The sequence below is a fragment of the Alexandromys fortis genome, unplaced genomic scaffold (genome assembly GCF_014885135.2).
Source record: "Alexandromys fortis isolate MF-2015 unplaced genomic scaffold, M_Fortis_MF-2015_v1.1 scaffold_391, whole genome shotgun sequence".
Classification (NCBI taxonomy): domain Eukaryota; kingdom Metazoa; phylum Chordata; class Mammalia; order Rodentia; family Cricetidae; genus Alexandromys; species Alexandromys fortis.
Window position 1 is genome coordinate 197,238 of NW_026068277.1, and position 15,797 is coordinate 213,034.

At 42.6% G+C, this 15,797-nt stretch overlaps 1 protein-coding gene across 5 annotated transcripts in view; it reads left to right on the forward strand.

The window, feature by feature from the left end:
- The first annotated feature begins 1,753 nt into the window (after nt 1-1,753).
- Nucleotides 1,754-15,797, forward strand: part of Lamp2 (lysosomal associated membrane protein 2) — a 52,335-nt gene continuing 38,291 nt past the window's right edge. For all 5 annotated transcript variants that reach the window (XM_050132117.1, XM_050132121.1, XM_050132118.1 and 2 more), the window contains exon 1: nt 1,754-1,986. In XM_050132117.1, coding sequence (XP_049988074.1) covers nt 1,923-1,986 — 64 coding nt within the window. In that variant the 5' untranslated portion in view covers nt 1,754-1,922. The remainder of the gene's footprint in view (nt 1,987-15,797) is intronic.

Consider the following 15,797-nt stretch of genomic DNA (forward strand, 5'->3'; position numbering starts at 1 on the left):
GCCAGATCTTAGGGGAGGGAGAACAGTCAAATGACATTTTGCTAAAGCTAAGACTAATGCTATCATGCATGTTAGTCCCATGTTCAGCAAGTCACTTGACCATGACAGAGAGCACTCGTCAGCTAGTGTTCTGACTTTCAGGAACTAATTTCATTAAAGGGAATAACAGTGAATGCAGATCTATGGCTATTAATATCTGTGCTGGAGTGAGAGCTAGGATGGGTAGTAGCCAGTCCCATTAGAAAATTAACTAAGGCTTTAATCCCAGCACTCAGGAGGCAGAGGCAGGAGGATCTCTGTGAGTTTGAAGTCAGCCTGGTCTACAGAGCAAGTGCCAGGACAGGCTCCAAAGCTACAGAGAAACCCTGTCTCAAACAAAAAAATCTATAAAGTTCCACAGAAAAATACTCATCAGTGTCTCAGGAATTTGTGGGAACTCACTTATCTGCCCCCTCAGCTTTTGCTCAAACTAATTTATAGACAGAACCCTCAGATTTAAGATCTTCTGGACTGTAAATTTTTGAAGTTATATTTTAGTGTTTCTCAAAGTGTGGTCCATGAACAATAGTGACAGAAACGCTCTAGGTGTTTGTTTAAGAAAGGAGTAAGACCCCTCTAGGTGTTTGTTTAAGAAAGGAGTAAGACAGGACTGGAGGCAAAAGCCTGCAGTCCCAGCTTTTTGTCATGTTGAGGCAGGGGAATCATGTGTTCAAGTTCTGCCTGAGCTACAGCTATGGCTGTGAGTTTAAGGTTAAGCTAGGCAACTTAGTGAGATCCTCTCAAAACAACTTTCAAAAAGGACTCAGTTCTTGGTGAGCATGTGTGTGATCAGGCCCCGGGTTCAACCTCTAGTATCGTCAAAAAGAAAAAAATAACAGTAAGTGTGTGGGACAGACATAGGTCATTTATTTCAGTGTGAGGCATCAGATAAGAAACAACAACAAACAACCTTCTAAATCCAAGACGTGTGTGTGTGTGTGTGTGTGTGTGTGTGTGTGTGTGTGTGTAGCGTATAGTGCATTTTGGAAACCAAACACTGGAGGGTCAATGTTTTATTCCGACTTTAGAATTTTATGTTTGAATATTTTCTTATGTTGGCTTAAGTTTTGTCTGTTTACTGTTCATTTGGCAAGTGTACAGAATATGGTTTAGTCATTAGACCACATATGTTATATATGCATAGAAAAATATCTGGAAGCTTATGATGTTTGTAAACAGCGCCTCTGGGTAGTAATAGGGGATGTTCTTTATTTCCTTTTAGTCTTGTTTTATTTCTCTCACTTTTTTCTTCCTTGATTTAAAAATACCCTTCCTCTTTCTGGCTTCAATTTCCCCATCTGGGAAAGAGAGTTCTGACTTTGTGAACTTCAAGAGCAGGGTCTGATCGGGTGGTCAGTGACTCCACACTAACCCCTAGCTTCCCCGTCCAACAATAGCATAAACTGCATATATATAAATAACCATGTTATATTTTTACATATATTTACCTTGAGATACCCAGCGACTGCTTTGATGCCAGAAAAATGATTCCGTTTGTTCTCAAGGACCGGGAACAGAAATAACCCACTATCTACAAACCTTAAAAGTTCCTCCTCTCTTGTTAGCCTTAAAAAAAAAAAAAAAAAAAAAGCCCTCCGCGCATATCTCTTCCTACCGCAAGAAGACTGTGAACCAAAAAGTCAGGGCGTGGCCACCCCGTCCTCCCTCCCTGACATTACCGCCCCTCGCACTGCTTTCCTGCAGGGTGATTGGCTGAAAAGAAGAAAGAGCTCCGCCCCTGGTCTTATGACTGGAACCCCAGCGGCGATTCTTGGCTTTCGCGGTGCTCTGTGGTCGGTGGTCACCTGTGCTTTCGTTTTTCCCGGGTCTGCGAGGGTGTTCGTTGCCATCGCCTGTCAGGTCGTCGCCTGCCCCGCGGGATCATGATGCCCTTCCGCCTCTCTCCGGTTGCGGGCTCGGGGCTCATCATGTTCTGTCTGCTCCTGGGTGAGTTTTCGGGCCCTCTCCTTTAGTGTCTTCAGCTGGGCCCGGGGGAAGGGAGGAGAGGTTCAAAGGCCACAACCTGACAGACTGGTCTGCGGGGAGGCGTTGAGAGACAGAGCAGCTGACCCTGGGCGGCGGCGGCCGGCGGCCCGAGGCGCGGGGCGGAGGGGGGGGGCGGAGGGGAGCGGGGTGGGGGTGCCTTGAGCAGTGACCTAGAGAAGGCCTGGCTAAGGGATGGCCGGCTAGGAGGGCCCTTGAGAGTAACAACCATGCAAGTAAGGGGTTGTGGAGGAGGACGGCATCGGATTAGGCCAGAGGAATGAAGAGTTCGAGACACCAGGCATGGACGGAACAACTTGGAAAAGAGTCTGGGGGAGCAGACACCGGGGAGTCTGGGTTATTTGTCTCAGGGAAGAGTTTTGAAGATGGTGGAAAAACTATATCCCGAGAAAGGAAATTTGGAACCGACGGAAGACGTTGTACCCCTAGGAAATTGTTGGGGGTCTGAGTACAGGGTTCAGATATAGGACAGAAGGGTCTAGGGGGCGGAGACAGCGTTGGGGACTTTCTAGGTGAGATCCGAGGCTAGGAGAGAAGGTGACAAGATGGGAAACGATGTGGGGGTTTAAGGATGGTCTTGGAGTTTTTAGACCAGAGGGATCTAAAGTAGCTGGAGTAACTTACTGCAAAGAAAATTTATACCTAACCTCCGGAGATAAACAGGATGAGGGAGAACTTTGCGGGGCGGGGGGGGGGGTTGAATATCTGACTTATAGGTGTTGAGGATCTTGTGGGTTTTTTTCTTTCCCCTGTAACTTTTTGCTGCTTCCTCCCCGCCAGACTCCGACAGAGAAATCCCTCCTAGATGCTAAAGCCGGGGGAGCTTCCAAGATGGTAGTGTGTGTATCTGACTTTTGTATCCTACCTCCTTTTTTTTTTAGAGCCTCTTGGGTTTTTTTTTCTTCTTTCCCATTGCAGTTGGCTTATTTGTGGTTTAAAAGTGGTAGGTAATAGCCTAAGGATCAGTGGTAAGAGGAAATGGGTTAAGGTTGCTTGTGATCTGCCCCAGTAGACTAACATAATAGCCTAAACTTGAACTTTGATCACAGTGTGTCCTCCTGACCTGATTTACTCTGCTTGTTGCTACTCAGTGGCTCTGGCTGTTTGTCCTTTAAAAAGGGATAGAAGGTAAAGACCCAGATTGGAATGGAGTAGAAATAGGTACATTTGTAATTCACATTTTGGTGAAATAGAATCCGCTGGAACAGTCTGTTCTCACCCAGTGGGCATTTGGCAATATCTTGTAGAGGCATTTAAAAATTTTCCATAATAGCTTTTAATAGTTTTTTTATTTCTGAGATTGTATTGAGATTACATTTTTTCTCTTCCCTTATCCCTTCTAAATTCTCCCATATACCTCTCCCTGCTCTCCTTCATGACCCCTTTTTTAATTTATTCTAATTTCATGCATATATGTATTTGTATATACATCTATACCCTAGAGGCAGTTTTGCATGTCCCAATGGGTGGTGTCTAGTTAACAGAGGCCAGGGATCCTACTAACCTGCCTGCAAGAACAGGACAGTGCCTCTCAGAGTTATCTCCAGCCTGGCGTGGTGGCACCTCCTTTAATCCCAGCACTTGGGACATAGAGGCAGGCTGATCTCTGAGTCTAGCCTGGTTTACAGAGCGAGTTCCAGCACAGCTAGAGATGTTACACAGAGCAACACCAAAAGAAAAGAAAAGTTATCTCCTTTAACACATTAGCAGTGGCAACTGTGAGGAGCCCAGCTTCAGAGCATGGCACCAGAGGAGTTTATCCAGTAACCCTGAAGGACCTTGCAAGGGAGCCTCTGCAATCACAACTTTCTCCAGCAGTACTGAGCTCTTTCTCCTTTTCACTCTCAGCCTTTTGCTTATATACAGTAGAATTTTCCAGAAGCTACATAATACGTGATGATATCACCCCCCACCATGACTCCAGTGTCCTTAACTTCCATTTCTAATACAGAAGTGCCAGCAAAATATAATTCACCTAAACCAAATCTCTGGGAGGTCTTCCAGAGATGGGACATTCTGACTCTAAAACATTTGCAGGTCCTTGATCTGGCCTAGCTGACCACATTGTGTAAGCAACTCCTTGTATACTTCTGAAATTGGGCTGTGACACTTCATTCGAGCCTTTCCATGGGGAGCAGTTGCTGCAGGCTGGCGGACCCCACAAGAGGCTTGTTTACAGTGTGGAAAACACCTTATCAGTGACAAGAACACGTCTGACAAAAGCAGCTATCAACCAGTAATTCCCTGTCAATTGAATCTGCACCAACACAGTGCTGCTATTGTTCAGAGAAAGAAACATAGTTGACCTACACGTTTGCTTTTGTGCCATTAATTTTTTTTAAATGAAATCTTTCGGTTTGTGTTTACAAAAGCAGTCCTTGCTCGCCGCGGAAAGTTAACAGGTGAAACAGTACATAGAAGAAATGCTCACACCTAGTGAATCTGGAGTTACTCGGTTCATCCTTTTGCGTAGTTTCCAAAGCTGACTCCCTCCCTTCCCAAGTTCATTCAGAAAGGGATGTACAGGAGCAATGTGTAACAACATAGGATTCAAGGGTAAACATTTTCTTGAGTTATTTTTTTTTATTTTATGTAATGTTTTGTCTGCCTGCGTGTCTGTATACTACAGGTGTACCTAGCACCTGTGGTAATTTGAAGACGATAGCATTTACGTCCCCTGAAACTGGAGTTTCCATAGACGGCTGTAAGCTGCACTGGGAACCAAAACTGGGTTCTCTGGAAGAGTGACTACTAAACCACCTCTCCAACTCAGGATACAGTTTTTAAGCATAGCTGAAGCCAGGCGGTGATGGCGCATACCTTTAATCCCAGCACTCGGGAGGCAGAGCCAGGTGGATCTCTGTGAGTTTGAGGCCAGCTTGTTCTACAGAGCGAGTTCCAGGCCAGCCAGGAATGTTACACAGGGAAACCCTGTCAAAGTCTGCACTGCTGTTCTTTCTTTTTTTGATGTGAGGTTCAAGATTCTGTGTGCCTTTTGCTTTTAAGAATTTATCAAGCCTTCAGTTTTTTTCTTTTCTGGATTTTGTGTTTTTATATTTCCATGTCATAATGGACATCCAATAATAGGGGTTTGAAAACTCAGTAGGCACTTACTGTGTGCCTGGTATTTACCTGAGTGCCAGTCCTGAATGTGTGCTCTCATTACCAGTAGCTCACTGATGTTTCATTTGCAACTTCCTAACTGTCCCAGCTCAATTAGTAGCCTCTTAAAAATATCTACTTTAGCCAGGCAGTAGTGGCGCACGCCTTTAACCCCAGCACTTGGGAGGCAGAGACAGATCTCTGTGAGTTCAAGGCCAGCCTAATCTACAGAGAGAGCTCCAGAACAGCCAAAACTGTTACACAGAGAAATTATGTTTTGAAAAACTAAAAGAAAAAAAACCCTACAAAGTTGCGCCTATACCTTGGTTGTAGAACACTTGACAGAATGTAAGAGGCCCTAGGTTGACTCTCCAGCATTGTTAAAAAGGCATATCAAAATCCTTGTTTTAATTAAGTAGAGAAAACATTTTTAGACTGTAGATTGGTGTTTCTCACAGAAATTTATTCATTTGTTTGGATTTTTGAGTGCTGGGATTAAAGGCATACACCACCACTGCTCATAAAAAAAATTTTGCTGCCTTTCATTTGAATGACTTATAACCAATGAAAAACCATGCTGGGAAAAAAGTCTGAGTTAGAAACATGAAAAGGGCAACAGGTGAAATTCCTTTTCTCATATCATTGCTTAATTGTATTTCCTTAGTGACAGAATTCTGTGGTCATCGATTTTTATAACTAGCTTAACTTCGGTTTTTTGTTTTTCGAGACAGGGTTTCTCTGTGTATCCCTGACTGTCTTGGAACTCACTCTAGTCGGCCTCCTGAGTTCTGGGATTAAAGGCATGTGTAACTATGCCTGACTTAACTTCTGTTTTTAAGGGATTGAATGAGACTTTTAAAAAAGCTTCAAGGCCCCTCTTAAGATTAAAAAAGCTTTGATGAGCATCCTGAGTGTAGTCCAAGTTGGGTCGCTCTCTCCCCCAGATGTTTATTAACTGCCTATTACATTCTAACCACTACAAGCAGATGAAAGGGAGACAGCAATGGACAAGACAGTGGAGGGTCTGCTGCCATAGGATCTCCGTTGTAAAGGGGAAAATAGCCCAACAGGTAAACAATAACATTTTCAGATAGTGACAAGGGCCATAACAAACAGGAAGCAGATAATGAGGAATGAAAATGACTAGGTTAGATAGTTGGGCAGTAGGGATGCTCTGTGGGTTTATATTATGTGATCATAGGGCTTTCTAGGATTGAGTGACATTTGGTAGCAACCTTGGTGTTGGAAGGAGGTCCGCCTTACCTGTAACTATTTGAGATTATATGGGTGGGGAGGATCTGGAGGAGTTAGGGGAGGGGAAACCGATCAGAATATATTACAAATTTTCAATAAAAATAAAAGAAACATAAAAGAAATTACTTAAGCTAAAAAAAAAAAGAATAAATCTTGTCTCCCAAAATCTTAGGTTACTAGCCTATTTTCTGTTCTTTACCTTATGGGGTTAGTCTCTGAGAGGATACGATGACCTTAGCTGCTGGTCTTTCCCGTGGCCTGTGTAGCACCAGGCCTAGTGGTTAAAGGTCAGTAAATTTTTGCTGGGGATATTCACTGGATACTGCAGATAAGATGGTGAATTAGGCCAGATGTGGGCTTTGTTTTCTGTGGACCATAAAGGCTGTTTCCCAAAAGCTCCTTTGTGTCTTTGGATCAAGAACTTCCAAATCGGTGGTAAGAATGCAGATAATTATAGGATAATGTCACATGACAATTCTAGTCTCTCTTTCTTGTGCTCCTTCTTGGGGGGTTAGGAGTGACCAGGGTCTTACTATGTAGCACTGGAACTCAAACTTAGAGATCCACTTACCTCTGCCTCCTTAGTGCAGGGATTTAAGGGGTGCAGCGTCACATTTAGCTTCATTGCTTAGGCATGAGGATTAATGTGGAGAACTGGAAGGATTTGGTGAGAATTAGGTTTTCTTAGCCAGCTAGCATCTGCCTCCTGGAGAGCATCAGAAAGACAAAATGTTAAGCACGGTTTTGTTGTTACTGTTTTTTTTTTTCCCTACAGTCTTAGCACATTTTGTTTCCCTGATAATGTTGAATTCCTGGTTCAGATAAAATTTGTCTCTTTGTAGTAGAGATACTTGAAAGGACAGGCTTGACATTAATCCATTATTAGTCTTTGCTTGGCATATCTGATATATATCAGATCTATTCTGTGTATCTAGCCTTCTTTCCCAGTAATGTACGGTGGACTTTTGTCAGTAACCTAGCATTGTTTCATAGCACTGGAGATAACTTCAACGACCCGGGTTCAGAAAGGCTGTACTTTCTAGTCACAATTTTGTACTAAAGTGGCCAGAGAGTCTTCAGTTCAAAAAGTGTATTATGATATTATGAGTACTTGTTGGTATCCCACTGTGCATTGCAAAAGCACTCTGGAGGTCTGCCAAATGCAGCTCAGCAATAGGCACTTTCCATTACTGCAAGAGTCATCTACCTAGAACCTTAAAAATAATCAAGGAAGTCATTTCATGGTGTTTAGAATAGTATGTTTTGTTAATTTTAAATGTTGCTTTTCGCATGACCAACATTTATTGCTTAAAACCTTATTATTTTCTGTCATAGCAGACCTAACAGAAGGAAAAATGTGAGGCCCAGTAAACAGGAGCAATTCGTTGGATGGAATTTACAAGAAGACCATCCTAAGACAGGGAAGAAAGCATTGGCCTTTATGTCCTACTTTTCTGTTTTAGTGGTCTCATTCCTTAGCCCAAGCTTGCCTGGAGCTCACTGTGTAGCCTGGGCTGGCCTAGAATTCATGGCAGTCCTCCTGCCTCAACCTCCTGAGTGCTGGGATTGTAGGCCCTGCTCTGTTTTGTATAGTATATGTATATACTTATACATATATGTGCGTGGTACGCATGTGGAAAGCAGAGGACAACTTGCAGGAGTTACTTATCTTTTGTGGGTCCCAGGGATTGAATTTAGGGTGTCAGGTTGGTACCAAGTACCTTTACCTGCTGAGCTACCTTCCTGGCCCTATGCCTTTTAAGATCTGGTTTATTCTATATGTATGTTTTCCTTGCATGTATGTCTGTGTACTATATGCATGCCTGGTGACCTCGGAGTTCAAAGATAGATTTGGATGGTTGTGAGTACCATATGGGTGCTGAGAATTGAACCAAGGTCTTCTGTAAGAGCAATGCTCTAACCACTGGGCCATCTCCAGCTCCATATGCCTTCTCTCACCCCCCCCCCCCAATCCCTTTTGACCAACCTCAAGGTAAATGGGTAAAGTTTAGGATAGGACCTAATATAATGAAAGTAAAGACACAGCTTAAGATGGGAAGGGTCCCTTTCTTTAAGCTCCATTGTTTACTGAAAGGGAGGCTTTTAAACAGGACGTCTAACTTGCTTGGAAAATATCTCTTAGCTCTGAGTGTTTATACCCCATTGAAAACCCGTTAGACAAATAGACACTGTAATTCTTGGCAGGGTAACTGGCCTAGAGTCTCACAGCTAGTAAGCGTGGCTTCCTGAGTGGAATTTTAGCTTCTCAGGTCCACAGATGGTTCTCTTCATTGCTTCATTATATTGATTTTGAGGTTACTGTGTCGTATAAATTTTTTATTCTTATTTTTAGTTTTAAAATTTTTATCTCTGTGTTTTGCATGCTTGTATGTCTATGTATCATATTTATCCTGGTACTTGAGGAGGCCACAAGAGGGTGTAGGATATCCTGGGACTAGAATTAGAAACTTCTGTGGGCTCTGGGATTCGAACCTGAGTCCTCTGGAAAAGCAACCAATGCTTTTAACCACTGAGCCATCTCTCCATCCCCTCTTGTATGATTTTTTTCACTATCTTCCATCTATATTTCTTGTTTATTTGAGACAGGGTCTTCATGTAGCCCTGGCTGTTCTGAAACTCTGTAGACAAGTCTGGTCTCCGAACCCACAGAAATCTACCTGCCTCTGCTTCCTGAGTGCTGGGATTAAAGGCATGCACCAACACTGCCCAGTAGGCCTTTGTTTTAATCTGTGTACTTTTCAGGTACATTTGGGCCAAATAGACTTGAAAAAAATCTAGCCACTATTTTTTTTAATACAATAACTTTGTGTTTGGGTAACTGTGGCTGAGTTAGTTCTAAATGAACCTCTAAATGACCTGGTTAGAGCAGTACCAAGAAGATAATTGCACTCGAATGTTGACTTTTGAGGCATGACCCTTTTCTTTTTTTGTGTATGTATGTATATATTTGAATTTACTTTTGTTTTATGTGCACTAGTGTTTTGTCCACATGTATATCTCTGTGAGCAATTCCCACCCCCGAACTGGAGTTACAGACAGTTGTGAACTGCCATGTGGGCACTGGGAATTGAACCTCGGTCCTCTGGAAGAGCAGCCAGTACTCTTAACCACGGAGTCATCTCTCCATCCTTTTCTTTTGAGAATAAATTTTCAGCTCTATAATCAGATATTCCAGAATATATTCAGCTATGGCTTTTAAAGGCTTTATAGCCTTTAAAATAGTTTGGATATACTAAAAATCAAGCATAGCAGTTAAATGTGGAATTGACTTGCTAGAGACATTCTACTCAAGTGTAACATTTCAAAATTAATCTTTTACTTTATGGGAAAAGCATTATTGCTAGCTTGAAATCTGAGTCACAGTTTATGGAAAGCTGTCATGAGGTTTGAGGCAGCATCCACAACATTGCGAAGTTCATGGTTTGGAAGGCCAAGAGAACCAGATCACCTGTAATTAGACTCATCTGGGTTTCAGGTCCACGTTGCAGGGTATTTTCATTTTGATGTAATCAATCAGTATTTATTGAAAACCTAATATCTATTCAACACTACTAGGAATGATAGGAGACAGAGGAAAAGTAATAGATCTCCTCCAATGTGACAGACAAGGTAGATGGCATTCATAGAAAAGATACACTCCTAGGGACTGCCTTAGATCTTAGGTGCAAATTGGAATTCAGATGAGTGATGGAAACACTAGCAAAAGAGAATCTCTCTCCACATATATCACTCGCTCCCAGACTCTAGTGTTTTATTAATAACAAACCGCTGACTGTATTTCAGTTTCCACAGCATACTTAGTTTGCTTCGAAGGGACAGTTCAAAAGTGCTGTTTTAGAGCCTTTGCCGGTAGGCGAGACAGGCTTCAATGATAGAAAATGATTATGTTGAATACTTATTCAGTGTATTTATTGGCCATTTGTAGTTCTTCATTTGAAAATTATCTATTATTTGTCTGTATAATAAAAAATCTTGAAAGAACAAAAATAAGGGTAATCAAGATACTGTAAAGTCAACTGAGATGTACTAATATGCACTGTGGATAGCTCTGTAGGGCTCTTATATTCATGGGAAGTTCTCAGAGAAGTGACTGCTAACTGGAGAGCTGGATAGCATGCAAACATGGGGTCTTTGGGGTTTTTCCTTTTTTTTTTTTTTTTTTTTTTTTTTAGACAGGGGTTGAGGGGGCTTACTATCCTAGACTACAGCCTTGAATTGATCTTCCGCTTCAGCTTCCCAAGTGCTAGGATTTACTGGCATGCATCACCACACCCAGCTTCAGTCCAGGTTCTCAATTACAAACAAGCAGCAGAAAGAAAACCTGATTGATTTGAAGCAGAAAGGGAATTTATTGAAAACAGTGGGGCAGGGTTAGGGAACACAGACCTGTAATTCCAGGTGGGGAATGGAATTCTTAGCTAGCTTGGGAAACTGAGTTCAAGGCCATTCTGCAGGTTTAGCCAATTGTCTGACTAGGTGTGGTGGTGGGTCACGCCTTTTAATCCTGGCTCTTGGGACTGAGTTCAAGGCCATATTAGGCTACTTAGTGTGAGGTGCTGCTGCCTTAAAAAGAAAGGGGAAGAAAGGAAGAAAAGACTTTTAAAACAAGCAGACAAACCAACTTCCCACTGCCAGATAGCAACAACAACAAGCCTTTAAACTATAATGGGACATTTGCATACTCCCTTGAAACCACAATTCCACTGTTAGATAATATTCAATACACACTGGTATACCGATACACAAAGAATGTTTACAACAGCATTAGGGATGGGCAGATTGAAAACCTTCTAGCTGTCCATCTACAACACCACAGATATATAACAAGATCACCCCATAATCAGAAGCAGTATAATAGAAATAATGAATTAATTGCAGTTACACACATCACAGTGAATCTAAAGAAGCCAGACCTAAAAGATAGCATAGTAAATTGTTGTTTATTATCAAGCTAAAAGGCAGGCAGCAGTATCTATCTTGTTACAAGTCAGGGTGGCATTTTACCGTGGAGCTATAGGAACTTTGAAGGTATAGTCAGCCTTCTTTCTTCTCCCTAGGTTGCAAATTCACAAGTTCAATCAACCATGGATCAAAGTATGAGAGAAAATCATAGTATTTATTATGCTGAAGTATAGACTTTTTTTGGTTGCTGCTACCTAGACGACATAGTACAACTATTTACATCACATTTACATTGTATTATGTGAGTGATCTAGGGAGGTTTTAAAATATATAGGAGGGTGTGGATGGGCTAAATGCAAATACTTTATACACCATTTTATGTCAGGGACTATAGCATCTGTGAACTTCGGTATCCCTCTGAGAGTCCTGGAATCTGTTGAATCTGTTCCCATGGATACTGAGACTACTTGGAATGTTCTGCTTCTTGAAGGAGGATTCATTTACTCATGTAATAAAAAATGCTTTGAGCTGTATTTAGCACTGAGTACATATTTTCCTTGCATGTTATGCTGTATATGTAACATCTTAATAACATATTTTGCTTTATTAAAAAGAGAGCAAGGGGTGGTCATGTAGTTGAGTGCTAGCTCCCCAGTTCAATTGTCAGTAACTAAACCACAAAATAAATAAATAATGGACAGAAATAGAAAAAGGTGCAGAGATTAAATTGCTTAGAAAGAGGAACTCCTTTGGCCGTGTGTACCAAAACTTGATTCAATACTGAATTGCACTGTTACTGGATTGTACTGTTATGACCAAGTGCAAAACTTCAGCTTCTCCCACTGGCTAGTGTCACCTTTTTCCTGGGCACTTGAACCTGCCAAGCCATCCTTACCCATAGAATGCTTTATCTATAGCTGGGGCTCCATTCTCAGTCCTTGTACTTTCTAAGTCTGGGGTGGAATTCTTGGTCAGGAACAGTGTAGCTGTAGGGGAGAGTGGGAAGAAGTGCACACCATTTTCAGTTTGGATAGCACAGGAATGTGGGCCAGCCGTTAGAATCAAGCTGAAGGGTACAGCTAGTTCACATTTACAGCCTTTCTTGAGGAAGATTTAAGCCAGCAGAAGAAAGTGGCTTTCAAGTGCTAGACACAATAGAAGCCACTCTGAGTGGAGTGTAGCCTTTTGGCCCATTGGAAACAAGTTCAACCAGATTAAATAAAGGGTGTGTTCTGGGAAAATGGTCTGAGTGATTGAAGCCATAGGGTGGGACAAGATTAAAGATTACTTTGAAAATCAGACAGGAATTAAATTTATTTTGGGACCCAGTAAAAACCTTTAAAAGGGAGTGTTGGAGAAGGAGTGGTGTCTAGCAGCGTGTTTCAGGGACTCCCAGAGGGGTGGGAAGTACTGGAAGGATGGAGTGGTAGACTGGGAATAGAAGTAGGACCAAAATGCCAGGCTTTGCCTTTGTATTTCATGGTACAGGTTGAGGAGACAGCCCATTGGAGGAGGAAGTGAAAGCAAATCTGGGTTTTGAAACTGCTGAGTGAGCCTTGCATAGGTGCTGGTGCTGGTGGCCTTGCAGAGGTGGCCAGGTGTGTCTGGGGGTCACAGGGCAGTCTTGTTTTCAGGCTTCTGGAGGTGCGTTAGCTACTTTGAGTTGGATTCTAAGTGATAAATGAACTAACTCCAACCTGAACTCTCTTCTGGGAACCTTTACTTTCTCACCTTGGGCAAATTGGTCTGATCACTATCTTCCACAACTTCCTTCCTGTCACTTTAAAGTCTTTGAGAAGAAAATTGTTATCATGAGACACTGTTTTTTTTTCTTAATTAATTTTTTTTCCAGACGTCGCTTCTCTGTGTAGTCCTGGCTGTCCTGGAACTTGTTCTGCCTGCCAGGTTGGACTCCAACTCATACAGTTGGATGCAGCCTGCTTGCAGATATTGTTTTGTGAGACCATCTTTCTTTGTAGCTTAGGTTAGTTTTGAACATGTAATTCACATTCCTCAGCCTCTTTTTACATTTTTAAATTTTAATTTTATGGGCATAGGTTGTAATGGTAAAAATGCTGAAGGACCCCAAGTGGCAGCAACGGGTAGCGGGCCAAAAGACCTCGCTGCAGGTCCCCGAGTGGCGGCAGTGGGCAGTGGGTCCCAAGACTACGAAGGTAGCCAGTCCCAGGCAGGTAGCCCCCGAGTGGCCAGGAGGGGCAGAGAGTCCCAGACAAGAAGCTGCATGGCAGATGAGAGACCGAGACAGATAGGCATGTCATGAAGATTGAGCTTGGATATTTATTTAGTGGGTTATGAAATGGAAAGGGGGGGGGAGAAGGGAAGAAGGCAGAAGAGCAGAGAGAGGCAGAGGTGGGAAGAGGGGGGAGGAGCCACAGCAGCAGCTACTACCTCTTTGGGAGATGGAAAGGAAGGGACTTGGGCTGCAAGGGGAAGGAAGATCTGCCTGCTTCAGGGGAGGACAGGGGAGGACAGGGGAGGAAGTGGCCTGGGCTTGTCTCTTAAAGGGCAGGACAGACCATTACATAGGTGCTTTGCCAGCGTATGTGTCTGTGTACCACTTGTATTCCTGGCGCTGGCCTAGGCCAGAAGTGGCTATCAGGAGGTGGAGTTACTGGTCGTGAGCCACCATATGGTACTAGGACTCAAACTCAGGTCCTCTGGAACAGCATCTGGTGCTCACAACCACTGAGCTATTTCTCCAGCCCAGCCTTTTTTCTTAAAAAAGTATTTTAGATTTATCTTGTATGTATATTAGTGTTTTGCATGTATGTAATTATATACCCATAAAAGTCAGAAGAGGATATGGGACCCCTGGAACTGGAGTTATAGACTGTGAGCTGCTATGTGAGTACTAGGATTTGAACCCCTGACCCCTGCAAGAAAGAACAGGTGTTTTTAACTGCTCAGCCATCACTGTAGCCTCATGCCTCAGCTTCCTGACTGCTGGGTTTGTAAGTGAGCACTACCATGCCTGGCTTCTCAATTATTTTCATAATAGCTTTGAGTGGTTTGAGTAGAACAAGAATATCCTTTATTGGGGGCTGGAGAGATGGCTCAGAGGTTAAGAGCACTGCCTGCTCTTCCAGAGGTCCTGAGTTCAATTCCCGCAACCACATGGTGGCTCACAACCATCTGTAATAGGGTCTGGTGCCCTCTTCTGGCCTGCAGGCAGACACACAGACAGAATATTGTATACATAATAAATNATGGTGGCTCACAACCATCTGTAATAGGGTCTGGTGCCCTCTTCTGGCCTGCAGGCAGACACACAGACAGAATATTGTATACATAATAAATAAATAAATAATTAAAAAAAAAAACAAACAAAAAAAGAATATCCTTTATTTTTAAATTGATTTTAAGTAATACATAAACATAAAATTGTACGCAATAAAATGGGGTATTATGTTGATACATATGAGTATTGTGTAATTTTAAAGAATCAGGCTAGACATTGATCCCTGGTGCTGCTCATTTCTTCATGGGGAAAGCTTTGAAAGACCTGTTTTTTGAGACATGCAGTACATTGCTGCTGTCTCTAGTCGCCCCACTGTATAGTGCCGTGAAGCACGTCTGTCCTAGATGTCCTAACTGGAACTTCGTTTCCATTGATTGGCATCTCTCCACCCCTTTTTCTCATCTACTCTGCTCAGCTTCTTATAACCACAGTTCTAGCCTCAACTTGTAAGGACTACCACAGAAGAGAGCTGTACACTGATACCAGTAATGAATGCAGATGCAGAACTCGTAATGAAATCATAGCAAATTGATTGCAACAACATATTAAAAGATCTTTTATCATGGCCAAGTAGGCTTTATACAAGGGATACAAGCTTAGGACTTTATGCCAAGCTGAGAGGGCAAGCACAGGCAAAGCAAGCTTCCAGGTGCTTAGGAAGATTGTAAGGGTAGACTTAGATCTGCTTGACAGCTAGCTCCATTCTGCTTAGATCTGCTTGACAGCTAGCTCCATTCCATGTCTGGAGAAAAGGAAGTGGCAAAAACCTGTGTTCCTCATCCAAACTTGTTCTGAATCCTTACCAGTACTTAGTCCCTGTCAGCAGCCACAAGCTTTAGCATAGCGTTTGGCCTTGCTAAGGCAGCCAGATCTCTGGAGCATGAAAGGTAGGCTTTTGTGTACAGCTCGAAAGCTGTTGCTGACACGTGACAGTTTGGTATTCCTCAGGAGTTTTGTCTTTAGTCTAATAACATGTCCCTGCCTGTAGATAGATGACACTGGATCGCTTGGATAGCACTAAAGGGTGTGCAGCTATCTTAACAGGAAACAACTTTCCCCTTGGGTAATGTATGAGACAGGCAAGACAATTCTCAGATGGTTGCCTGTTATTTATGTTGCAGGTAGATTTGCTGACATATTTACCCCTTCTCTATTAGGATATTGAAGCTTTAGACCCTTGGGTTTAATAGGTAATGTTTCAGTAACTTTTTTTTTT